Source organism: Nothoprocta perdicaria, unplaced genomic scaffold (assembly GCF_003342845.1).
Source record: "Nothoprocta perdicaria isolate Ctin4 unplaced genomic scaffold, notPer1 scaffold_150, whole genome shotgun sequence".
NCBI classification, from domain to species: Eukaryota; Metazoa; Chordata; class Aves; order Tinamiformes; family Tinamidae; genus Nothoprocta; species Nothoprocta perdicaria.
Window position 1 is genome coordinate 1,247,303 of NW_020454650.1, and position 26,337 is coordinate 1,273,639.

A 26,337-nucleotide genomic window follows, 5' to 3' on the forward strand; every position below is an offset into this window, starting at 1 on the left:
GCCCCTCCCCCCCGCGCCATAGGCGGTGCCCGGGGCTGCCGCCATCGCTTGCGCTTGATGCGCGCGAGGAGGTTTGTCCTGCGCGGGGAGCCGTCCCGCAAGGCCGGGCGGGGCGCGGGGCGCCTCAGAGCGGCGGGGCCGAGCGAGACGCGGAGCGGCGCCCGCGGGGACGGATGGCGGCGGCGGCGGCAGGAGCGGCGGCGGCGGCGGCCGCCTACGGCAGCCTCAAGCTGTGAGCGCCCGCGGCGGGCGGCGCGGGGCAGCGAGGGGAGGGGAGGGGGGCTGGCGGCTCCCACTGCCGTGACCTGCCCGGCCCGGGGGGCGGCGGCCGTGGGGCGGCCGTTGAGGCGGCCGTTGGGGCGGCCGTTGGGGCCGCCTCGTCGCGCCGCTTCCTGGGCCGGCCCCGAGGGCCGGGCCGCGGCGCTGCCGCCGCAGCGGGAGGCAGGAGGGAGGACTTTGGCTCCGGGCGCGCCCCCTCTCGCTCCCTGTCCTTTGCCTTTATTTTTTCTTTTTTTTTTCTTTCTTTTTTTTTTTTTTTTTTTAATGTAGTTAACTTTCTTAAAAAATGGCCTACTGATGCTTAAGGCTATGGACACTGCACGTTGTAGTGCTGCCTGCCCGCAGAAAGCTTTGTAAGGACACTTGCCTGTCAGTGCCTAGTAGTAATTTTCATGCCGCTTAATCAGATCTCATCAACATAAACAATTCTGGGCGCTCCCTYGCTTCGTGCCCAGCATCACTCTTCCATGAGCTCCTCTAACCTTCTGGATTTTGGGGTTTTTTTTTTGCTTCTTTACTGTAAAACCAGCCTTTTCTAAGGGAGAACTCAACTCTGGACATGCTTATCACAGATACTGCTCTGTGCCTTTTATACAGCAAAGGAAATTGCACCGAAAAGGTGCTTCCCTTGGAGGCCCTCACCCTGTSTGGTTAAGCTCGGGGTGGGGGGGAAGTCTTGTGAACATGAAACTATTTCTATTCTTCATGGCTATTCTAAGCCAATGTCCTTGTGTGTCCTAAAGGTGTTTCTGTACTTTTTCACCTCCRAATATGAGTGTAAAGCTGCGTAATCAATGCCATTTTGAGGCATCAGCATCCGAGAGTGGCTTTTAAGCCTGTAACTAGCGCTGGGTTAAATTTCATTCGACACTTGGTTTTGGTTTTGGAGTAAGCACATGGCTTTCTCTTTAATATCTATATAGACARGCTTGTAACCTTCCTGATGGTTGCTGGGCTTCTTGTTTTGATGAGTAGCTATGTGAGAATATACAGACATTGCAGGTAACGAGTGTTGCTGACAGCTAAGGATGCTAAGGGGCTCTTGCCTACTTGGCAGAAGCTTTTCTTTTCACTTAAACCAAATCAGTCGCTCCTTAAGATGAAGCTGCGGTCCAGGTGGTGTCCCGTGGGAAGGAGAAAAGGTGGGATGTGGAGGTTGTGGCAGTGGGATGGGCAGTGCTCAGCCTTCCTTGCAAGGGGAGGACTCTGGAACTCGTGTCACCCTCATAAATAGSTAATGACTGGTGGATGGCACTGGAGCTGAGCAATCCAATTAATCTGGAAAAACTGATTGTCTGAGCTCTCTGCAGAATAGAGAGACTTGGCTGCTGGTTTTGCTTACTAGAGGTTATTTTTTCTTGCTTGGATGACAAAGACTTTATCCTGCAGAAAGTGCAGCCTTCCACCTATCGTGTGGGYCTCTGACACAAGCTGAGCTTCAAAACTAGCTCCCCTCTCGTATTGCTGCGCTCGCACTGTGAGAAAGTACAGATCAGGCATTAGCAGCCTCTGGATGTAAACTTGTTTTATTGCTATTCATTAATTTCTTTTTTAATAAAAGTTGTCAGTGTTTGGCCATCTGGTCTGCTTAGTCCAAGTGCCTCCCATGGTGAATTTGGGCCCTTTGGCTACAGAGGGYGTAACTTAGACAGTAAATCATTTGTCATCTTATGTGAGTGGAAAAGTAACTGGAATTACCTATTATTAAGATATCTTTCAATGATGACCATCTCTTAAATGGCATTCCCAATACTTAAATAATTTAACGTGAGCTTGGCATCTCATTCTCCTCCCTACATCAACTATTACTCTGCGGGAGACATCCCAGTTCCTTGAGCCCTTTCTGCTCAAGGAGAAATAGTTACTGTCGAGGTAAAATTAGAGCACCTGCTCGCCTAGAAAATCTGGCCTCTCCGGAGTGTTGCAAGGCGGCGGTAGCGCTGTTACCCAACACGCCGCCGGCGCGTGGGCTGCTGGCTCTCCTCTATCTCGCTCTAGAGCACTCCGGCACCTCGAGCCCCCCAAACGCGTGGCCCTGCAGCGCAGGGGGAGCCTTTCTGGCCTGCCTCGTTGCAGTACTGAGGGGCTGCACCTCAGAGCTTCCTGTAGCAGAGCAGTGTTAAGTATTTATGGCGAAATAATCGATTCTCAAAGTAAGACTTGGGTGTTGAGGTCTATAAGGCTTAAGAGCTATTGAGTGAAGTACTATCTTTAGTTGCTGTTGGAGCATGATGGGTTCTCTTCCATCTCAAAATAGGATTTCTTTTTTCTGTTTTTGGTAAGATCAGCCTAATCAAAGTGTGGGATGCAGCTCTGCAACATCTTCATAATGTGCAATGTTACTTTACAACTAAAGCAAACTTCAAAACAAATGTACAAGCTAAGAGTATCTTGATTAACTTTAAATGAAGCTGTGACCATAACTGGTCTAAGCAAGCAATGTGTGTCTGTTTTTTTGGKTTTTTTTTTCCTTTTTTCTTTGTCTATCCTGATTTTTCAGTTATGTCAGGAATCTGTGGGGTTTTTGTTTTTGCATGTTTATTTTTTGTTAGGAYATCTCGTTAGTTGAAGCATTAAATGCGATAACTCTAGCTGTTATGGTTAAAGAAAAGGAAATCCTTGAAACCAGCTAGTGGAGGAAAAAATATCATTTTTATTAGCAAGTCTTAAATTATAACACATGCATTTTGATGTGGCAGGACTTCCTACATTCACTTCCTCTGCAGGACAGGAATATAGAGAAACCTGAATTTCATGGTGAAGGATAAGGAACTCTTGGTAGTACAAACAGCTACTAAGAAAATCAGGTGCCAAAGCTGTGAAACTCCTGCCTTTATTTTCGAAGTGCCTTTRTTTTAGTAGGAATTTCCAGTAATTTTGAGGGAGAAAATGCACTTGACACGGGACCAACACTGTGCAGATGTGCCATACTTGCTAGAAATGCTAGAAGCCTCCTGCATGTAGAGCAGGACCCTGACTACAGCATTAGGTGTGCTCCCATATGCCAGTGCCCAGAGTGATTCACAGGAGGGGTAGTGCTTGAACTAGGGAAATAAATGGGAAAGCAAAATTCCTACTGAAATGAGGCTACTGAATTAGCATCCTTTAGCATGCTACTAATTAGCATCCTTTTCCCCTCTTAAGGGCAAGACTGTTGAAGACACCCTGTAACTCTGGCTTCTGYGCATGTTTTTTATGTAAATTAKTCTTTTAACTAYATCTTCAGTACCATAAACTGAAAGAATGAAAAAGAGCCTCTTACTAAAATACATATATACATATATAAAATTCAGACTAATGCCAGATGTCTAACTATGACTTCATTCCTTCTAGGTCTTTATATCACTTACAGATACTTAACTCTCAACTTTGAACTGTAAGAACTAAGTCYGAGTGAGTTGACTTATCTCTTGGCAACCACCTACAGACTTCTAAAGGGAGAAGTTTTTATTTTTAAAAGTTTTTTTGGAGCTGCAAGTCACCCTTAATAGTATGTGGAATGTGTCACTTCCAACAAGTTCACATCTAGTGCCTTTCCTCTTCTCAAGTATCCTAAGTTATTCTATTGGTGTGGAATATCTCCATTTATCTCTCCGTCTACACTGAGAAGTAGCCCATGATAATGGTGATCAGTTTATTTTAATGTAGGTAAATGTGAGGAACTCTGGTTTTGTGCAGGTTTTCTGTGCCGTTAAGCTGTGCTGGAAGCAAGGTATTKCTGGGAAGAGTTCTGGGGGCTTGATTGGTCATAGGCAGCAGTAACAGCCTAGCTGAGAAGAGTGCAGGTTTAAGCATGAAATATGAGTTAAACATGGGTTGAATATAGTGCATATTGGTAAATGAGAGCTGACTTCAAAAGAAATCATGGAATATAGGTTCCTAGAAAACTCCTAAGTGGTCCTATTTCTTGATGTGATCTAGCATTTGGATTTTGATTTGTTTCCTGTTCCCTGTAAAAGGGGAAGCATAGTGACCACAAGTTTCTCATCATGGAATTATCCCTCTTTCAGCAGTTTAACATCTTCACAGAATCACAGAATGGTTGAGGTTGGAAGGAACCTCTAGAAATCATCTAGTCCAACCCTCCTGCTCCAGCAGGGACACCTAGAGCRTGTGGCATCTTGCAGTGTGTGCTTAACCTATGGAGCTGAGAGTGGTTTTATACCGCCTTGTAACTTAGGATGGGAAGGGATGACTCAATTAATATGAGACTGCAAGCTTAGCTTTGTGGATCAGAAGTCTGTAAACCAGCTTTTGGRCTGAAGCTTCCTGTGTTTTTTGCCTCTTCCTCAACCAAAATTTATTTTAGAGAACTTTTAATTTAAACAAAAGGAAGCAAGGGCCAAGAAATTTTGAGAGAGCAGTACTCCACTTTTTCCTGAAGCAAGGATTTAATCCTTTTGGGGCTTTTCAACTTGGTGTGTTATGAAGTGGCATTTAGACACTTTCGTCGTGATTCCAGCTTAGAAGTACTTGCTTAAATTCTTTCAGCTTTCTAGCCTGGCACCCTGATTTCTGCACTTCATCAAAACCAGATGCAGTGGAAGTGAAAGAAGAAAAACATGGATTTTCAAGGCTTCAACATTCAAGGAACTTCACGTTTGTGTTTCTTGCTCCAACGTTTTTTTTTGTGTAAAATAGCATGACATTTTGAAGTCTATTGTAAGTATGAAGTGCYTAGAAGGATGCCATACGAGGTGCATACCCCTGGTATATACTGTACATTTAGGGACAGGTGGACTAATTTTCCTATGAAGAAGTTGGGTGGCTACTCTTTAGATACTTCAGATCACTCTGCAGTTTGCTTTTATTTTTCTCCAATGAAACACTTGGTCTTCTCTGGCTTTTCTCTAGTTGCCCAGAGAGATTATAAAACACCGGTCCTCAGGGATGGTCAAAACTTGAGAAACATGATTTATTGATTTATTTTTCAAGTTGAGTTTGGAGTTTGCTTGTTTGTTTGGTGCGTGGGTTTTTCTTTTTTGTTTTTGTGTGTGTGKGGGGGTGTTAGAGCTCTTAAGAGCCCTTTTAGATCTCTTTCAGAGGTCCCCTCTGACTTAAATTATTCAGTGATTTTACTTCAGTGAACTGATTTAGAGAGAAATACAAAAACGTTTTAAAAATGCAAGAGCTGCGTAAGGAGAAGGAATCTAAAAATACCTCCCATCCTGCAGAGAGTAACATGTCTAAAACTGTTATTTGCCTCTTAGCCTAGTCAAGCCTTAAAGCGAGGAAAATTGCTGGATAGTTGAGACCATTTTTTTAAAGCATTTAATATGTGCAGTAACAAGCTGATTCTACGTAACAGCTGTTTTAGTTGCACAAGCCTGACTTGTTCAGATTCTTGTTAGTACCTCAACTGGCATGTTTTAAGTACACTTGTGAAAACTGCTCTATTTTACAGTTAATATTCTGCTGTGTGCAGTTTTTCTGAGGAAAGATGGTTATGAAGCCTGAACAGGATGTCAGTGTTGGTCTGATGCACTAGATGATATGGACAGACCTAGATAACAACTGTGGGGAATGGTAGTGTTGAGATRCATGCTACAATAAACTTGTCTGTGACTTTCACTTATTTTCTGAGTCGTTTCTAGGGGATTTTTATAGTTTTTTAAAACATTCTTTAAAGTGGCACAAGTGYTTTCATCCCTTCAGATGTCTTTTTCTCCACCTCTTCTCCCTCTAAACCTGCATCTGGAATGTGATTCTTAATTTCTGATGTATGAGAAGTGTGGATTTTTGTTTGATTAATCTTTTTTAATCTCCAATTTGTTTTCGGATTATTGGACTTCGGAAGTGATTTTTCAAGTTTACATGAATTACACGATGCATTTCACTGCATYGTTGAATGCTCTTATTTTGAAGGAAATAGTCTATATGTGAACTCAGTGTCATGTCTTTTTCTTCCAGTGTTCCTAACAAGGTTTAGGGTTATTAAAACAGCCATGGACTTTGTRGTGACTGATCAGTCTCATTGGTTCTATTATGCTCTGTCCCCATCACTGGTGGTGGAGTAGGAACCAAGTGAGAATTGTTTTTAGAACCAAAATGAGTTTTCAAATTGATGGCTTCATTTGCAGGTGGTAAGGAACCTAAATATGAACAATAAATCCAAAGTAAGTGTTGCTAAACATTTTTTTTTTTCTCTCCTATCTGTTCTGTTACAGGCACATAACGCCGGAGAAATTCTATGTGGAAGCTTGTGATGATGGAGCTGATGAYGTGCTCGCTATTGACAGAGTCTCCACTGAAGTCACCCTCACAGGTACTCTYCTCACCAGTGCTCCTCAAGATAGGCCTCTCTAGGCCCTTCACCTAGTATTTTACTCCAGGCAGTTCTAGAAGTTCTTCAAAAGATGAAAGTGGTGTTAAGATAGAGAGAGAACTTGTTTTCTTGAATTGCTGTTCRTTTTTAAAATAGTGCTTTGTGTGTAATATGGCAGAGGCTTATTTCTGATGCTTTTCATTGCAGAATTCATCTGGTAGGTAAGAAGGGGATTATGCCTGTGTGTGACTTGACCAGCTTGCTGCGTGATAGTTTTGTGACAGTCAKGGAAGAAACATTCTAATTTTTTTTCCTTTTTCTTTTCAGTTAAGAAAGATATTCCTCCTTCAGCTGTTACAAGGCCTATATTTGGTATTTTGGGTACAATCCGATTGGTAGCAGGTAAGGAAAGCCAAACTGCTTTTTAAAATGATYGAAGCAAAATACGTTGCTAAAGAGCCTTTAAAACAAAAATAGTCTTTSCAGGGTACCTAAGATTACACTTCATTTGATTGGATCATTTTGTAAACTTTTTGTGGCTGCTATAGAATGAAGGTATCAAAACATAGTTAATCATGGATGTTCATGTCTGTCTTAAGCGTATTCAAAGGTAGTTAATCCTCAGCTTGCCACGTTTTAAAGAATGTGTATTTGGGACCTTCATCTGCTTGCTCTTTAACTGTGTTCATCTTAGCYGCAGGATTTGTCGTAACATGAAGTGCTTTTTTTTGAAGTTTGACCTCAAATCAATAGTGCTGGTACACAAATAGCTGGGAGAAACGGGGATAGACGAGTGCATGCAGTTGTTGAAGTAATGGCTGTGTTGGAATGATTCTCCCAGTATGGAGTAAATTCARCACTTGAAAAGAAAAAGGACAAACCAAAACAAATGCGGACTTTATGGATTTACGGATGAGGCAAGAACAAACTGTCCACTCAKTTAACTATTTCATAATGAGCTCTGAACTGGATGTGAGTAGGCGTTGCCACAGATAAAACCGATGCATACTGTCATGCATTTTTGTGAACTTTGAATGCTGRTGTTTATTTTTTATCAGACTTTAGAGTTTGAGACAAAAGTTGCCTGGAAGCTGATGTGGTAGGAATATGCATGCTGAGTAAGAATCTCTGTACATAGGAAGCATTTAAGTTCAGTTACTCTTTGAAATTATTAAACGAAAGCAAAATACCACTGTGTTAAATGTAGTGACTTCTGACAGGGTCTTAAATTGCCAGACTTTATATGTTCATATCCTAATTGTGAATTTTAGATGTTGCAGAGCAAAGGCTTTGTAATGGATGTCTTTGTCTGSAGCAGTCGACAAGCCTTGGTTATTTTATAAGTCCACTTTCCCTCAAGGGTGTTTTTCACAGCTTACAGGTCTGGTAATGAATTCTGTTCATGTAACTGAATATGGTACCAAAGTATGTAACTTCGTCAGTGCCTTGCTCTTCCTTCCCCCTGGCTCCAGTTCCCCACTCCATTAAAAACAGTGTAGGACAACTGTATTGTCAACTAAATATAAATAGTATTTAGGTTGATGCTCATCTCTGCAATGCAATTCACTGTATTCTGTGAATAAAAATGGGTTCTGTATCTCATAAATCTTTAAAAAGCTTGAATGCTGTTTTCCTATTTTAGCATTTTTGCCCCTAATGCGGAAGTAGTATCTTCAGTGTTTGGAATCTCTAATCAAGTGCTATCCACCCAGATAGGAAAGGACAATATTGAAAAGTCATGTTGATTCAATACAGCTTTTTGTGCAACATCTTTATGAAATAATTGTGGACATAAAGTGCTAACTGTCTTTCAATAAGGTGTCTGCTTTTCTTTGGTCAGCACAAGCAATACTTCGTGTGAGATGGGAAAATGATAAAGCATTCTTAAGTGCTTGAATACTCTACCCAAGTAAATGCTGCAAAACCAGAACTTAAAGACACTGACTTTGTGCTTTAAGTTAGCTTCTTGGTGGTTTTAAGAATTTTCTCCYCACACTCCTTCCCCCAAAGGAAGGATTTTACTTTGAGGGACTGAACTCTCATGCATTTCTCCTGCTTTGTTACTTAGGTATCAGGAAAACAACAAACTCCCCCTCCTAAATTATTATAAAACAAGCACACGCTCCTACTCTGTTTGAATGTATTAGGGCAAAGACATTTTCAGGATGAGATGAGTAGGGCTTTCAGATTTCTTATTGTGCTGCTGACTTGCTCTCCACTGTCTAAACTGAGACCAAGGGCACTGGCTCCTTCCTGTATTTACARTCTTAAAGACTTTTAGCCTGTCTCTGCTGATGTCGTTTTTCCTGACACTGATTTTTTTTTTTTTCTGAAACTTGGAGTGTTTATTAATAGTTTGTCATCTGTGAGTATAGAGGAATATGAATGGCTTAATAGTATCAGGATCTGGAAAAGAAACAGAAATACTGCTGCTATAAACATCACTAACTCCTAAGTGTTGATACTGGGGTTTTATTTATTTATTCTGTTCTTTTCCCTGTGCTTTTAAGCAACCTGCWTTCTTTAAAGCTATTCTCCTTAGAAATACATGGAGTCTGGAATTTGAAGCAACTTCCGTTTTCTGTCAGTTTGAGTTGCTTGGGATAGTTTTAGATGCTTTTGTTAATGTGTGCATATTTATATACTTTTTTTTAATTTCAACTTTGTTTTACAGGCACATATCTCATTGTAATAACAAAAAAGAAGAAAGTAGGTGAGATATTCAGTCATGTGATCTGGAAAGCAACAGACTTTGACATCCTCTCCTACAAAAAGACTATGCTGCATTTAACTGATATTCAGGTAAGAGTGGATGGATTGTCACAGTAGAAAAATTTCACTTTTTCCTTCTGATYTCTTGTATTAGTCTTCATCACCATCAGACCTAATGTGGTGATGAAACTTTAAGAAGATGTGTGAACCATACTTTTCTCTCTAATTGGCATAATATTCAGATATAAATGTGCGAAAAGTTACTTAAGATAAGACAATATCAGGCAGTTTAGAATATTGACTACCCTGAGTTTGAAATACATGTTGCATTCTTCCGCCTTTTAACTGAATATGATGAGGGAAGGAGGAGACAGTCCTGCTGTATCTCTTCTTGTCCTGAAATCTGGTGTTTTTTTCCCCTCTGAGGCTTTACTCGCCTTCTGCACCATCTGTTGTACAACTGTCTTTCTGAGCCAGTCCACAAAATCACTGCCTCTCTTCCTGTTGATTATTTTCTTTCCCATGATTTTATTGTTATAGCCAGACAGATGTTTTTTAGAGGCTGTTTAAGTATCTTATCTTGCTTAAATTATGGAATTGTTCTGTGTCATGCTTGCCAAGCTGGGACAAATTGGATTGAGTGGGAGGAAAAGGATGAAGTTTTATCTCAAATCAGTTATGTTGTAGGTTGATGCAGAGCAGGCAAGGGTGCCAAGCCAGTGAAGCCAAAGGCAGTTTTTCCTCTCTGGATGAAGGACTTTCAGGCCAAATGATGGCTTCCTTTTTTGCTGGGGAGTCCCTAATAGCAGTTTACTCTCACTAGCTCTACTAGCTCCATCTCTGAGGTAACTATCGTAGGAGCACTGTTGTCCCCTCTCTACTGTACTATAACAGAGTTGGGCAAGCACAGTAGCAACAACTTACAGTGCACTGTTATAAAAGCTACAGTCTCTTGCTTCCCTGCTTATAGTTGGGATGCTCTATGTGCTCCAGTAGGAGCACCAGCAAAATTGAAATCATCACCTCAAAGAAAACTTGTGGAACAGAATAATTTGATATTAAATGAGCTGCGTTTTCCCCACTCACCTCTCTTTTGTTCTTCCCAACAGTTGCAGGACAATAAGGTATTTCTGTCAATGATCAGTCATGTCTTGAGCGTGGATGGCTTTTACTTCTCGACCACCTATGACCTAACTCACACTCTGCAGCGGTTAGCAAACACCAGCCCCGAGTTCCAGGAAATGAGCCTCCTAGAGAGGGTAAGGGTTTCATCTTGCTTTGCGCCTTGTCTAGCTTGTTGCCATCCAGTTCCTTGTGGTACATGTTTAGATTATACAGCTGATGCTTAAATGGTGTCAAAACAAGTGATCACCAACTGAAGGAAGCTTCATGCAAGGCTTAGAATGATATTGGTGAAAGTTGCATTCCTAGTACACCTCAGCTGAAAACTTCCACTTTTCTTTTTAAGCCAGGTAGTGTAGTACCTTTCTGCAGTTGGTATTAGGAATTTATAGCCCTCTAAGCTAAAAAAGCTTTCTCTGYTTTAATGATTAAGTTAAACTAGTCAGAGATTTACATTTGTTGCTTAGATCCAAATCATTATAATGGGTAGCATTGTGTTCCTGACCTGTGTAATTACACTGTCTCTGTGGTCTTGTCAATCCACCTGTAGTGGGGCAGTTCTCTGAGAAAGAAGGTGGCCACAAGAGGAAAGGAAGCAGCCAAGCAAGTGTGCCACGTAGACCGAGCCAAGCTGCTGTTTGAGTTTGCATCCTTATTTGCTTAGAGTGAGCTTGGAACTAGCTAGTCTGTTGTTCTCCAGCATGGCAACTCGGTGCTGCTCTTCCCTGCCTAAAGGATTATGGCTGAATGTACCGGCCTGCCCTTCCTCAGGCTTGTAGCTTTGTAGCAGTCACAAGGTCTAGAAACCTCTTTAGAAGTGACTGCAAATTTTAGATCAGGCAGCTCAGAACACCTTTCTGAAAAGCCTACTTTATTGGAAGCTGAAGAGGAGGGGGGGGAGGGAATTGCCTCTCAATATTCAAGGTTTCKAATTGCAACAAAAGCTAGGGAGAACTCCTCTAAATTTGGGGTGCTCTCCCCTAAATTTGGGGTAAATGGGAAATGTCATACTCTTTCTTGAGGTGCAATAAACCTCTTGAGTTTGTATTCTCTTTCAAAATGTTTTCAATTTTTTTTTTTCCTTTGGACCTCTGGGTCCATGGATTTGGAGCCTCAAATGTTGCATTTTGAACTGTGCTTTTTCCATATGTTTGACATTTATCATACCATTAGATATATATTAGATATATTAGATAACAGAACCACATAGTCAAACTCAATTTCATCTTTTAAAAAGCCAAACCAAAAAACACTCCTATGCTTTGGAGTGCCAGTATCCTTGACCTGGTAAATAACTGAACTGGCAACATGAGCAAGGCTGGAACTGCTTACACTCCAAAATATTGAAACCCCAGAAGTGAGGAGCACTTTCTCATCCTTTGCGAATGAGATGACTGAAGTTGTCAGGACTTTCTCAGAGTTAATGAGCCTATCTAAACTGGGGGAGTAGTGCAGTCTTTCTTCTAAGTGCTTTTTTTTTTTGTCCTCAATTATTTTTCTCTAGCTTATACTGGGGAACTACTTTGMATTATCAACACCTCTTGCAGTGCTATTGTCAGAGAGCGCAGTTGCTGACACAGGATAGGCCTGCCTTAAAACTGTGGCTCCTCAAAGCAGCTATTTGAAAGAAAGTATATCATAAAGGAGGTTCATTATTAAGTTAAGAGATGTATTTGTTAGTTAGAACCACTTTAATGCAACTTTGTGTTCCTATTGTACCAGTATAATGGCAGAACAAAAGGTTGATGGTTGTTTTGGGAAATCTCCACTGATGCAAGAGAAGTTTGGCTTAGAGTTTGTTCTTGGTGGGAGTGGTAGAAGGCAGCAGTGCTGCCACAGCCCTACTGAAGTGTCACATGAGGTCCTCGAACAAGTTCGGATCCTGCTTGCAAGGYTATTTGCATGTAATGAAGCCTGTGAACAGACCCAGATTCCTTAGTCCAAAAGCTGTTTTAGGACTATCCCAGATAACAAGCAGTCCTCAAGACATGAGGCAGAAAAGCTCATGTTATGTTAGCATAGACTCATCCACATGACAAGCAGTTCTCCTGTTTGGTTACTTATTGGGAGGGAGGTTGTTCTGCTAAAAAAGTAGTATGTAGATTGTAGTAGTAATAGTAGTAGTAGTAAATTGACTTTCAGGAGATGTTTGTACTTGCAGTTTGCTGTTAAGACATAGGACTGTTCCAACACCGAGCTTGAATTAACATCCTCCTCGAGCGAATGGATTATCTTCCTGCCTTATGCCATGAGGTTTATGCCACCTCTCCTTGCACTCTGCAGAGGCTTTCACTTTGTGRCTAACCTGGTAGCTCTTTGGAACACACACAGATCCTTGCTTGAGACCTTAAAGGGAATTTGGAAGAGGAAATACAGAGCTAAGAAGGATGGCTTATGTGATTGTTGAAGACTTTTTTCCTCTTCAACTACTAATATTATTTAATTTTCAGTTCTTAATTGTTGATTGTTGCTTTTGAACCTGGTTGCATCTTTACTTTTTGCCTGTTTTAAGAATGTTGCATTGCTCTTGTTCTTAATTTTTGATAATCTTGTCAAGCCTTGTTAATTTAGGGCAGCTACTTGAATGTTCTGCTGGTGTTGCAGCTGAATTGTAAATGGCTTAGTATGTCCGAGGCCAAACTGCTCTAAAGATTAGAGGGAGTTAGCAGCAACTCATACATTTAAAAAAAAAAAATAAATAAAAAGGTTATTTGATTTGCACTGAGAGAAGAATGTTCCACCTCAGAGTCCACCTGCTCACCTAGACTTGCCTTAGTGCAACTCAATGTTTGTGTTGCATTCAATAGRACTTAAAGCCTCTAAACTTTTTTCTTCCTGCAGGCAGATCCGCGGTTTGTTTGGAATGGGCATCTTCTGAGAGAATTTGCTGCTCAACCTGAGGTAATCTCTGTGCAAAGATGATATTGATACACAGTGGATACAGTTGGTACCAAATGCATACAGCACTCTCCTGTAATTCTTTCATGCCAGATTACCTGAAATAACTTGGCTATTTGTCTTCAGATTAGTGAAAACATTATGTGTAAATGAAAACTGTTTACCATGACAGCCTGTAACTTTCTAACATACCCCTAYACACCAGTGCCCTCAGCAGTGCATAGCAAAGCTGTCCCTTTGCAGGTGCCTGCATCTGAAGGTACTCTGCTGATATTATTTATCCAGGTGGATGGTGCACAGTTTCTATTCCTGGCTCGGTGATCTGAGCAGACGTAGTGCATTGGATAGCACTGTTCCAGAATGCTGGACTGTACTATGTTTCTTCTGAGCAATGGTGATGTGGATTAACAAAGGGCTGCTATGCAGGCCTCGCAGGGAGGGGGAAGCCTGGGGCTGGCTGCTCAGTACGTGGTTTGGATGGTCCTGCCCAAACCATGCTGGGAGATGAGTCAAGTGTGGGTAATGGAAACGGTAGGATGAGGCAAAAGATGGAGGCTGAAAAGGGAGGTAACTGGTATATGATGGGAAACCTGACCTAATACTGACTAAAGGCAGCCTCCTGTAGCAACAGCTGTGGATAACCAGATTTGGAATCTGTAACTGTTGATATTGGAAAACTTGAAACTAACTCATAGACAAACCGTAATTAGGTTATATATCATTTTGGCTACAAGTGTCTAATATTTTAACTGTTCTGTGTTCTTGTTTCAGATCCATAGGTTTGCTACACCAGTGATGCATGGATGTATCCCTTTGTGCTGAAAAAACTTGGTGCTGAATTTGTTAGTCTAAGGCGAACAGCTTGCTGGTGAGAGTAAGCTATATTTTTGTAGAGCTTCTAGAGAGGGTCCAGCATAGAGCAATGAAGATGATGAAGGGACTGGAGCATCCTTCTTATGAGGAAAGACTAAGCAAGCTGGGCCTGTTTAGCTTGGAGAAGACTGGGGGYRGATCTGATCRATAYGTGTAAGTACCTAAGGGGAGAATGTAGGGAGGAAGGGGTCAAACTCTTCTCACTGGTGGCCAGGACAAGGGGCAGTAGATACAAGTTGAAACACAGGAAGCTCCATCTCCATGTGAGGAAGAACTTCTTTCCTGGGAGGGTGATGGAGCCCTGGAASAGGCTGCCYAGGGAGGCTCTGGWGTCTCCTTCTCTRGAGGTCTTCCAAACYTGCCTGGCTGCCACCCTGTGCCCCGTGCTCAGGGTGTCCCTGCTGGAGCAGGGGGTTGGACTAGATGTCTTGAGGTCCCTTCCTCAATTGAGTTTGGAGTGTAAAAAGGGGTGGCTCAGAGCAGGCAGAGCAGCCCGTGCAGCCCTGCTCTTGGCCACTCCATCCCAAAGGCTGCAGCTCGAGTATGATCAGGACAAGGTGTGCACTCTCAAGCAGTTCTTCTCATGGGGCTGTTATTGCTGGAAAACTCCAGCCCTTCCTGTGACTTTGTGTACTGGAAACTGCAGTGGGAGTAGGTGGAGAGACGAGGAAAGACAGGAAGAGGTACCTGTCAAAACAACCCCATCCTTATCCTGCCTCTGCAAGTCTTGTAAGGGAAAGGCTGGGTGGTTGCAATTAACACTTTCCTCTGGCCTAATTTCACTTCATAAATAATTAGTGTGAGTAATGTATGCATTGCTATAATTTAAATACTAACCAAGTGCCTCAGATACAATTCTCAAGAATAAGTTAAGAGACTGGATTTCTAGTGATACACTAGGAGATAGTACTGCCTCAGCAGTAGTGCCACAAGTAGTTGTTTCAGTATAAACCTAAATATATTTTTGTTCAGCTGTCTTGGCTAGAGTCTGAATCCTTAGGTGTTGTGGATTTTTTTGTTTGTTTTGTTTTCCCCCTCTGCAAGTATTCCCTTGCAGCCTTGAAATGTCAAATGCTTAGGAGGAGGGAGAGATTARTATTTGCATGATTTGGAGCTTGTTTTTGGTAGCTTTTTTTTTGACCATTGTTCTTCCTCAGTCTGGTGGGCTTGAAATTCTAGCGAATTATTCCAAAAGGAAGATCCTCTTCCTTTCTGCCTTCACCCAGTAGTAAACTAAGGAATGTTGTCTTGCTGCAAAGTATCTTCCTAAGTATTCTGCAGGAAACTGCTATGAGACTGTAATTTGGAGAAAATATAAAACATGCCACTCTAAAGAAAATACAGTTTCTCTGCTTTGTCCAGCCACAGGACAATGTGTGTCTCAGCCTGCTGCAGAAGAGAGTGCAGTGTGCCAGTCCTGCAGCTTGCTAAATTACTCATGTCTGTCTTGTGCTTATCTAAAAATTGTGGGTTTAGGCTCTTGGGGACAAAGGATGGAAGCATATGAATCTATTTGAAATCATTCTTAATGATTTTCTGTTTAAGACTTTTTTTTTTAAGCTGGAAAGAGCAAAGTTTTAAAGAGTGAAAATTTGTTAATGACTTCTGCTTGCTTGTTGTTTGATCTTGGCCCTAGGGAAGGGACCGRCATTCTGGATATCTGGTAACTTCTAAATCTGCAGAGGCTGCRTGCACAGGCGGAACCTGATCTGCAGAAATTAGGGATTCCTTTTAGGAGCGTATGAGAGAGGTTTGTGTTTTGAGMTGAGCAAGTAATAGGCCTTGAGGAAGCAAGGAAGGTATGCAGAAGAGGTYCAGAAGCAGCTTCAAGCATGTCCTTGCCCTTAGGGTAAGGGTTTGAAACCCAGCCTGTGTTACTACTAGTCCTGGAATGTATAAATGTGATGCATCTATCTTGTGCTTAAGAGCAAAGCTTTAACAGCATGAGAGATTCCYTCTTGTGCAAGTCTAAAGAGGGGAGAAAAAGTTCCTTCTTTGACAGGGGGAAAGCACAGCAGAGGCAAGAGTTCATTAAAGTAGTTTAATTAAAGTTATGCATGAGATTGGATGTATGGAATGTGATAATTTGGCTCTTTGACCTTTTCTACCTCTTTGTTTATATTTATTAAAAAAGCACTAAATTTGTTTTTCTTAACACATTATTCATCAGTCATCACTATGCACTCTTGTTCTATTAATGGAAAGTGTTTTGACTGGCTGCTTGTTTCCAGAAGAAGCTGTTTCAGGGCTGGTGTACGTTACTATGTAAGAGGTAAGAGAGCAAACTGATTTAAAAATAACGCAAATTCCACCCATTTATGTGGCTTCTCTTTAAGAGAGGTTACTGGTATAAGGATTTCAATAGAAACTACTTGCAACAGTAGTTTGTGCCAAGAAGTCTTTGTTTTGAAGAAAATACTAGGAACTGTTGCTACTGAAATGTGGCTACTTCAGTGTCAAAATACTCACTTTATTTTGCATTAAAGCCACTCAATTTCTAGGACTGTAATTATCAATTTTCTTAAATTTATGGCCTTTTGAGGTGCATGCCTGCTTCAGCAAAACAAATTTGATGTGGCTCATGATCAAATTTGTGCTAATTTACCATCTTTTAATAGCTCCATGGTATTTTCTTGCTTTCTCTGAGCACTTGCTAGGAAGAGGTAGGAAGCATTTCCTGACCTCCTGTTGTTCTGCAGCCAGTCTGTGAGCTGGGTAACGAGAGGGCTTTTTTTCTCTCCCTTTTTTACCTACCTAGGTATTGATTCAGAAGGACATGCAGCTAACTTTGTGGAAACAGAACAAATAGTGCATTACAAGGGGAGCAAAGCCTCATTTGTTCAGGTCAGATCCATGTACTGAACTGCAAGATGGCATAAGCTTTTTATTTATTTTTTGCATGGTTCGTTGGCCAGCTTTCTTCTTGCTGGGCTGAGTTGGTCCTCTTGAAGTATATTCAAGGGAGGATACCAACTAAATGAGGTTGTTTTATTTTTAATGGGCAATTGCTGTTTGTAGGACTTGTGTTTAAACTATTTCCATTCTCTTGCAGACCCGTGGATCAATTCCCTTTTTCTGGTCTCAGAGACCAAACCTCAAGTACAAACCAAAGCCACAGATCAGCAAGTCTGTTAATCATGTATGTGACTGTTCACTGCATTTTGGGGACTTAATATATGTATGGGCTTACGTGGATGTGAAGGGGTGACAAGGTGTGATCAGAAGAAAAAAGTTAGCAGTACTAAATAATTTTGTTACTGTTGCTTAATAAGAAGAAACCTTTRTATCCTTTGATTTGAGCTCATGTTCTGAGAAGAATACGAGTGTGAATAAGTTTTCTTTGTAGCTCCCTCATATTCAGTATCTGCAGATTGCTTAAGCAGAACTGAGTGGACTTGGGGATAGAAAGTAAAAATRTATTAGCACAGCAAAAACAATAACTACTTTTACTAGAAAAGCGCCTGTGCTATTTCATCAAAAGGGGTTATTACAGACATTTCTCTATAAATAGCAGGTCTTAATAGCAGAACAGTAGCATAAATGTGTCAACAYCTCTTTCTTTTTTTCTAGATGGATGGTTTCCAAAGACATTTTGACTCGCAAATAATTAGTTATGGGAAACAAGTGATTGTTAATTTGGTAAGATTTCATACATATTTGTTGAGAAAGCTGKTTTTTTCAAGCATGCTGGCAGGTAATACCATCCATTCTTTTCTCTTGCAGGTCAATCAAAAGGGTTCAGAGAAGCCTCTTGAGCAAACATTTGCAAAAATGGTGAACAGCATGGCAAATGGCATGGTCAGGTGTGTGTGAAAGGCACTCCATTCCTGTGGGAAAAGGAGCCTGTGCCAGAGACCCACAGAAGCTCCTTGCAGTGCTTTAGGGCCTTGAACAAATGCAGGATTTGTTTCAGGACTTTGTTTTTAGTGAAGTAACCTGCATATGACCAATGCTCCTTCCTCAGAGTTTCTATCCTAAATGGAAGACTGTGGAAAAGAATCTGGGGCAAAGAAGAGATGGGCAGAATAAAGAAGGGATGTCAAGGGTCTTGGTGATGCCATGTAGCAATAATAGGATGCTGTGAAAGACATCACTCTTTCTGTATTTTGGGATGAGAAATTGGGCCCCATTGGACTACCTTCTGGCAGAAGGTTCATTGACTTTAAGGGAGTGCTAAAAAAGGGCCAAGAGAGAATATGCTCAAGAGGGAATACACTTAAATTCCATCTTTTCATAGGAATCTTGAGTGTGGTACACAATTTACAACCAGCTTGCTTTGTCTGACTTCCATGGGGGTACTTAAACTCCCACAGATCCATAGCTCTTTGTCTTTTCCTTGAGTTAGTTGTGTGGTGCTATTACTGAACTGATGTCTGGGGACAGCTTGTTTGCTATCCCCCCTCACTGTTCTTCCCTGAGGGCTTGTGTTCTGTGTGTGTGTGTTTGGTTTCTTGATTTTTGAGACCTTCATTGAAATATGTCTATAACTTAAAAAATGATCCTCTCAATAGGTATATAGCATTTGACTTCCATAAAGAGTGCAGTCGAATGAGGTGGGATCGACTTCAGATTTTGATGGATCAATTGGCAGAGCAGCAAGATGAATTTAGGTAAGATGGTTGGTACTCAGTAGGTTTCAAGCAGCTCTGAACCACTGAAGTGAGACCGCTTATTGACCCGTGTTTGACTAGAGAACTAATTTTGTGTCTTTTGGTGAAAGCTTAGACGAAAATTTCAGATGTCGGCCCACTTGCTTCATCAGCTTCATGCCTGCTTAGGTGATTGTTTTCATCCAAGAGTAATTGCCCGTGTTAGTGGCAGTAGACTATCCTGCAGTGTGGTGCCAAGCACTTAGGTTTCTAATGCTCACTTGGTTGTAGTCTCAAACCGTAGCACTAGCAGTAGTTGTTAGTCCTTGCTAGCATAAGTAATCCATGAAGAAACGATCTCTCATGTTTATTTTTATTTATATAGAAGTGGACTAAATGTCCATATTGCTGACGTTTTTGCTCAGTTCTGTGAGTTGTTTTARGCACTTCTTGGCCTCTGCTACGTGCAAATAGTGCATGCAGTGTCCCTCCACCATCAGAAGCAGCCCCAAAACATCCCGAAAGCAGAAGGATAAACTGACTTKTGAATATTTCAAAGGAGATGTAAATACTTAAGTTTCCTATATGGCAAGGATCCTTTGTTTTTGAAATGATTGCTGAGAATCACTTGTTCACTACCGTTATAATCTTACACCAGMACTAAGTTTTCTTGATATGAGAGCTAGAGATTTATTGGAAACAAAGGTGCCCTTTCAAGATTAGGTGGGCTATACCTTGCCTCGTTTTGCTTAGAGCTGGCATTGTTTCAATAAGAACAGCAGAGTCTGAAAACAGCTCTGCAGCCCTAGGGCAGGGAACTTGCTAAAGATTGCATTGGGCTATAAAAGGGTTGGCAGAAGTGAGAGCTGACTTGCAAGCTTTGTTATTTAATTTTATTTTAGAGGAATTATAACAGATGGCACTTCAACTAGGTTGTTAACCAGAAATTTCTACTTGTGTGACTCTCTATAGTATTCAATATCAATTCTAGGCAAAATTTGGGAGAGGAGGGAGGATCAAGTTTATGTTGGTGTTATTGTCTSCTTTAATCACTTAAACATTATGAAAACATGATTTAACAAAGCTCACCTCAAGAAGGAGACTAGGTCTTCTTAACACAAATTTAATCGAAGTGCATATACTGTTTTAAGGCTCTTGATCTAAGTGGCACAACTTCTTAGCATGACCTTTTTTTTTAAGCTTTAAAACGTAGTAGAGCAAATTCAATGACAGTGGATGATGCACTAGACCACATTTGGAGTTTGTAACTACATAACGAAGTAACATTTTTTCTAGAGTGTGATCTGTTAATCTTTAGGTAACTAGAACTCTTTAATGCTGTGGTGAAAGGACAAGGACAGTTTAGTGTCATTTGCATAGTCAACTAAACTTCATCTCCCTATTCCATTTACCAGCTTTGGTATCAGAAAATATGCATGTGGTTTGGCATTTAAAACTTGATCTCTTTTTAGTATCACTGTAGAAATGCCTGATTTAGTTGATCAACAAAAAATGAGGAGGTGATGAACATAGGCAGTAGTCGCAAAATGTGTGTGTGTGGGGGGGGTCATCTGATTGCATACTCTTATAACAGTAAAATTATTAAAAAGTGCAATAATAGCTTGCCCTGTAAGAACTGAATACCTTTCTGGAGAAATCATGGCTAACCACTTATATGGCTGGGTGAGGTGAGGCCCAGAGGTGACTGGTCGAAAGCTGGTGACCAGGTGAATCTCAGGTTGCTTCTGCTGTTACCTCTGATCTTGGTAACTGTGGAACCCAAAACCAGTGTTCACTAGTGTTGCAGGAGAGGCTGTCTTCCTTTCTAGTGGCACGTAGCTCAATTTGCCTGGCTACCTAAAGAACAAGAGTGAGTAGAGTTTTGAGAACCTGTCATTAGCTTCCTGTTGCTTTTTCACTCCTTTGAGGCAAGGAGTGATGGAGAAGATCCAGGAGGCATCACAGCTCAAAAGGGTGGCGAGTAACTCGCGGTGCGCTCAACAGAATGCATCGCTTGGCAGCTGCTGCATATACATGTGAAAACGTATGCTTTGCATGCACTGCTGCCTCCAAATACTTAAATGGATTGTGTACGTTAGTTATTTTCTAGTTGATTCCGATGGTAAAACTGTGACTCAGCAGGAAGGGATATTCCGTAGCAACTGCATGGACTGTCTGGATCGGACTAATGTGATTCAGAGCTTGTTAGCGCGGCGCTCCCTTCAAGCCCAGCTTCAGGTGGGTGTTCGACTCTGGTTGCCAACTTCTGAGAGGCTTGAGGCTGTTTAGCATTGAAGTCTTATTGAAGGCCTCAACAAGAGCGTGCACCCTTGAGTTGCTGTTGCTCATGGTCTTATTTGAAACCTGTTGGCCAGATTCTTGTTCAATAAATGTAACTTCTTGAAAGCAAATCATTATTTTTTCTAATGAATCTCTTGTGAGCTGCAATTTTCTTTCTGTTTTAGAGACTAGGTGTTCTGCATGTTGGACAGAGGATTGAAGAGCAAGCAGACTTTGAGAAAATCTACAAAAATGGTAGGCCCTTTATTGAGTTAAGCGGTTTTTCTGAAGTAGAATGCATAACTTCCTTAATCTCTCCTTAATGCTTTCCTGTTCACAGCATGGGCTGATAATGCTAATGCTTGTGCCAAACAATATGCTGGAACTGGTGCCTTAAAGACAGACTACACAAGGCAAGTCAGACCTTTCCTGTAAAGGCTGTCTGGATTTTYGTACATGTTTGGGGATTTCTTTTAAGTCTTCATGTCTGAATAGCTCTATTTTGGGCTCAGACTGTTAATTAGTTTTGTACMAGCTAAGCTGGTAAAATGTGAGACTAAAACCCACAGAAAAAACATTATTGTTCACTGTAATTAAAGGTGGGGGAGAAGAGGAAGTAAAATGGGTAGTGGGACCCGTTCAAGACGTAGCTGTGTTGTGGGAGAAGTGTAGCTTCAGATGACTTTTGTGATAAATCTGTATGGTGGTAATGCCAAGGCAGCACTGGATAATTAARCCTGGGGAACTGTTGATTCATGAGAGAGTTTAAGTCTGAAATTTTCATCTTGATTTCATAATATTCTAAATTTTTTTTTTCAAAATTTCTCTTTACAGAACTGGGAAAAGGACTCAGTGGGGCTTAATTATGGATGGCTGGAACTCGTTAATACGTTACTACAAAAATAACTTTTCTGATGGATTTAGACAAGTAAGTTAAGCTTTTAACCACAGGGAAGTGTATCTGATTAATGCTGCTGTTCATTGCAACTCATGTTCCTTTTTTTCTTTTCCTCTCTCTCCAGGATGCTATTGATCTCTTTCTTGGTAATTATTCAGTGGATGAAGTAGAACCTGCTAGTCCTCTACATGTCAAGAAAGATTGGAAGTTCTTAGCTGTAAGTATGGAGATTTGATTCATGCTGGGAGAAACAGATCTCACCTTTTAGACCCTCCTTTCAGTAAGACTAAGAAGTTGTCCGTTCAGCAATGGAGTGTTCCTRTAATCTGGTTGTGTTTCTATGATACCTGCTTATAGGACTAAACCCAGAATGTTCCCTTGACAGAAAATGGAGTGTCCTTGAGGTATTGAAAAACTGCTTGCTTTTCAGAAAATCTGCTTCATCAAATGGAAAAGGAAGTTCTGCAGAAGCAAACAGTCATTGATGGKGACTAAGAGAAGAAGTTGGTGAAGATAAGAAGAATTTTTTTTTCCTTCTGTCTCTGCTGTGCATCTCATGCAGTGAAACAGAGTTGGGGATATATTAAATTTGTTTATTTTTGTTCACTCCCTATCTTAGAAGATACATTTTTAATTCTGAACTTATTATTGAACACTCCTTTGTAAATCTGGGTTATATGAAATTTTATACTTCATCAATAACTGAAGCAAMCTTATTACGAGACAAATACTTTTGCAGTGCTGCCAATCTTCAGGGATATTAAGTAATATATGTTCCATTAYGTTATGTAACTATTTTTTTTTCTTTCCTCAGTTGCCTATTATTATGGTGGTTGCTTTCTCTATGTGCATTATCTGTTTGCTAATGGCTGGTAAGTCACCACTTAGTATAACCTCACAGAAATAGCTTGCTTGGGTGTTGGGTTAGTTASTTCCTAGCAGCCATTTATTAAACAATTGGGTGTATATTTGCTTATTTCTCAGGCATACTAACACATGCCTGAGCATGGCTCTGGAGGCTGAGGGACAGTACTACTATATCATGAATGTGGAGGGGAAGGGGGGGTGGAAATGAGGTACTACAGAAAATAAAGCCAAAACTTTAGTAGGAGTCATTTAGGTGTGATTTAATTGCGCAAACGCTGAGTTTTATTTGCCTGAACTACCAAAGTTGTATGTCTAGTTTTACTATAGGCTGGATGAATCCCCTTGACAAATATCTACCTAGTTCAGGACAGAAGGACAATCCAGATGAGTCCTATGTAAGCATAGGAAGACATCTGCCAGACCAAGCCTAATCCAGATCTATGCTGGAAGCTGTGAAGCTCTCACCTTTTGCCTTGGCCTTGAATTTTGACTCTGGTCTCTGTAGCTGTGTTGAAAGAGCTCTTTGTTCAGTGTGGCAAACAGCAGAATGCTGGGCTAAGAACAAATAGCTGAGACTTTTCAACATCCCTTTGATCCCAATCAAAGGAGTTATGAAATGGTGTAGCAGAAGCCCCTGGTACCTGTGGAAATGCTTTCAACTGCTTTTGATGGCAGATGTAGGTAGGGCAGGCTTGGACTATTTGCTCTTGCACCCTCACTTGTTAATGAGATATGACAAAAGTGTTTATCTCCGCTTGACAGGTGATACATGGACTGAGACACTGGCCTACGTGCTGTTCTGGGGAAGTGCAAGCTTTGGAACTTTTGCCATCATCCTCTACAACGGCAAGGATTTTGTAGATGCCCCCAAGCTGGTCCAGAAAGAGAAGATGGACTGAATTTGTGTGTGTGGAAAGCGGCTCGGTGCAGAGGATTCCTCAGGTCCCACCTGGAGTCTCTACTGACCTGCTTTCCACACCGGATCGTGGTCTTTTTAACATTCATCCTTGACAGCACGGAGAGAAAGTAAACGGTTGTCTCTGGTGGTGGCAGCTTTCAGCTGAGATCTGATTCTACCATCTYGGTTGCAATGGTCTCGGGAATATTGCATTAGTGGAGAAGGCTCCACCCTCACCAGGATAATTCAAAGATAAAARCCAACTCCTATAGCTGGGGTATAAGATAGAAACGGGCTGGGTAAGTTCACAGGCCGCTTAGGTAGCTTCAGCTAATTCCGGATCTCTGGCAGAATCGGGGTTTTTCCCTGTTAATGTTACCCAGACRTTGAAATACTAGTAGAAGAGGGGTCTAATCATGTTCTCTGGGCAAATATGGCTTCCTACCAATAACATGTTCTTAGATTTACAGCTGGATTATATTTGTTGTAAKTAAAGTCCATGTTAAAGAGTCCTTTGTGCATATTTATGTATTTTTCACTAAATATAAAGGATGGCAAATCCTAACGCTTCTCCTCTAAAGTGAACCTYGAGTCCTGTCTTACCTAGGACTGATGCAATATTCTACTAATCATTGTGTGGGTGGAAGGGCAGTGTGTTTGGATGCTTCTGAAGTTGTGAAATGTCTTGCACTGTTTCAATACTGCAGTCTTTAGATGACGATTCATTAGTTAGCAAGTTAAGGTAGAGAATCTTCCTTCTAAAGATGTAAGTGAAATCAAAGAATGTAAACTCCTGGGCAGTGTTTCTTGAACCTCTTTATACTAATGGTCCAAAGTACACCGCTGTTTTAAGACCAGGCACAAGGTAAAAGGTGAACTTCATCATTGTTTTGCTAGTCAGCTGCTTCTGTATTTTTGGTTCTGTTGAAATAATTTATGGAAGAAGGAGTAGCAACCTGAGGAGAAGGTGTTAGGCTGAACTCCACGTTTGCACTTGGGAGCAACAGCTTGCTTTTCATGCATGATGTTGTAACACACTCTCTAAAGAAACAACCAAGCTAAGCTGCAAAATAATTTGTGCTGGTTAACAATAAATGTCTGTCTCAACTTAGCGCTTCCAAGCTGTATAAAAATAAGTAAACCTAATCAAGGACCAGTCTTAAACTACTCTGTCACTTACGGTTTTTGAAAACCAGACATGAAACTTGCTTTACGGCGCTGTGCATTGTTTAATATTTCCTGTAAGTACAGCTGTATATTCAGATTGCAGTTATAAATTTAAATGGGGAGAAGGGAGAAACATGTAGAATATTAGGGCTAGCAGAGTTTCACTAGTGAAGCTAGAACACACAACACTGGTGCTTCAGTGTTTCCCTGTGTTATGACTGAAAATATGTACAGATTTTGGCAATTGTTAACTGTTCATTTAATCTTGAATGTTTCTGGAGGCCTCTCTGGGTTTTGTTTAAATGTAATCTGTTCATAAGCACTAGTAATTGCAAAGTATCTGTTTGCTTTTTAGATGCTGTAATGGAGAAAAAAAAAACAGTTGAAACTGTTAACTGGAAAAATCCTCTAACTTAAATTTCAGACATAAATTCATGATGGACATAAAGTACAAGAACATCATAGGCTAAATCTCTAAAAGTACTGGGTTTGTGGGGCTCGTGGGCAGGTGGCATTCGACACGGTTTGGCTGTCTTGCTGTCTATAACTTCATATTTGCGTCTTCGGTGAAGAACTCGTTGCAACAAAGACCAAACTTGAATTGCTAGTATAAACACGCTGTAAGACATATAATAATGTAGGTTTTTCAAAGTTGGAGGGCACCTGTATTTCAGTGCTTTGCAAAGACTCTGTATTTCTAAAAATCACAAACAGTGTACTCATAAATGACAATAAAAAAAGTCCAACTTTTCTATATCCTGTCAGCTGCATTTCATGCTTTGGAGTTGACTTTTCCAGGGTGTTTCTTAAGAACTGTGACTCCCACAGCCTCCCTGCTGTAGCAGTTCATAGCACTGAAGATCTTGCACCCAACACCAGCACACCAGCCCTTTCCCAGCAAGGAAGAACCGACCTGTGTCCTTCCTCGCTTTGGATCTTRAAGTTGGGAGAAGTGGGTGCATTTCCATAGAGGTTAGTTGCAAGCCTTGGGTCTTCTCACTTTCCCAGGCTTTTCCTCTATCTTCCCTCACAAGCCTASTTTTCAAGGAGGACGGAGGGAATACTTTTGTGTTCTTTCTCTCTCTTTTTGCTTGGCTGTGGCTTCACAGCTGCAGGGAGGGAAGGGGGACAGCGTTAGCTCTGTAGGACTGTTTTCCTCCTGGTGTTGCGGGGTGTTAGACGCAGCCCGGGGCTTACGGGAAAGGGGCAAATCCTTGAGGAAAGGATTTCTCCATCCCTGCTCTGAGATGGTGAAAAGCCACCCCCTGGACCCTATCCACGTGACTTCCTGCCGCCTCTCCTTCAGACGCAGCCTATTTTATTTATTTACTTATTTACTTATTTACTTATTTACTTATTTTCCCTTCTCGTGCCAAAGCGTTGATAGCGATGGCTTTAACCCTTATCTTTCAGGGCTCGGCCTAGGCCCCCCACAAGACTCGGCTCCGGCCGCGGCCCCCCCCGCGCAGCCCGCCTCCCCCCGCCCCTC

The 26,337-nt window shown here is 41.4% G+C and overlaps 1 protein-coding gene across 5 annotated transcripts; it reads left to right on the forward strand.

The window, feature by feature from the left end:
• The first annotated feature begins 192 nt into the window (after positions 1–192).
• SACM1L (SAC1 like phosphatidylinositide phosphatase) lies at positions 193–25,400 on the forward strand. Of its 5 annotated transcripts, XM_026034813.1 has the most exons (20): positions 193–232; positions 6,447–6,544; positions 6,872–6,946; positions 9,219–9,346; positions 10,366–10,515; positions 13,220–13,279; positions 14,048–14,081; positions 16,320–16,421; positions 16,908–16,993; positions 17,202–17,288; positions 17,720–17,788; positions 17,873–17,952; positions 18,661–18,759; positions 20,838–20,976; positions 21,204–21,273; positions 21,359–21,431; positions 21,853–21,946; positions 22,041–22,133; positions 22,731–22,788; positions 23,546–23,697. In XM_026034813.1, the coding sequence occupies exons 4-20, from the start codon at positions 9,323–9,325 to the stop codon at positions 23,680–23,682; spliced, it is 1,455 nt and encodes a 484-aa protein (XP_025890598.1). In that variant the 5' UTR covers positions 193–232; positions 6,447–6,544; positions 6,872–6,946; positions 9,219–9,322; the 3' UTR covers positions 23,683–23,697. The 5 variants fall into 5 exon arrangements, with proteins under 5 accessions (XP_025890598.1, XP_025890594.1, XP_025890595.1 ...); XM_026034809.1 differs by lacking the exons at positions 193–232; positions 6,447–6,544; positions 6,872–6,946 and adding an exon at positions 23,757–25,400 and having other exon boundaries at positions 9,265–9,346; positions 23,546–23,649; XM_026034810.1 differs by lacking the exons at positions 193–232; positions 6,447–6,544; positions 6,872–6,946 and adding an exon at positions 23,759–25,400 and having other exon boundaries at positions 9,265–9,346; positions 23,546–23,603.
• The last annotated feature ends 937 nt before the right edge of the window (positions 25,401–26,337 follow it).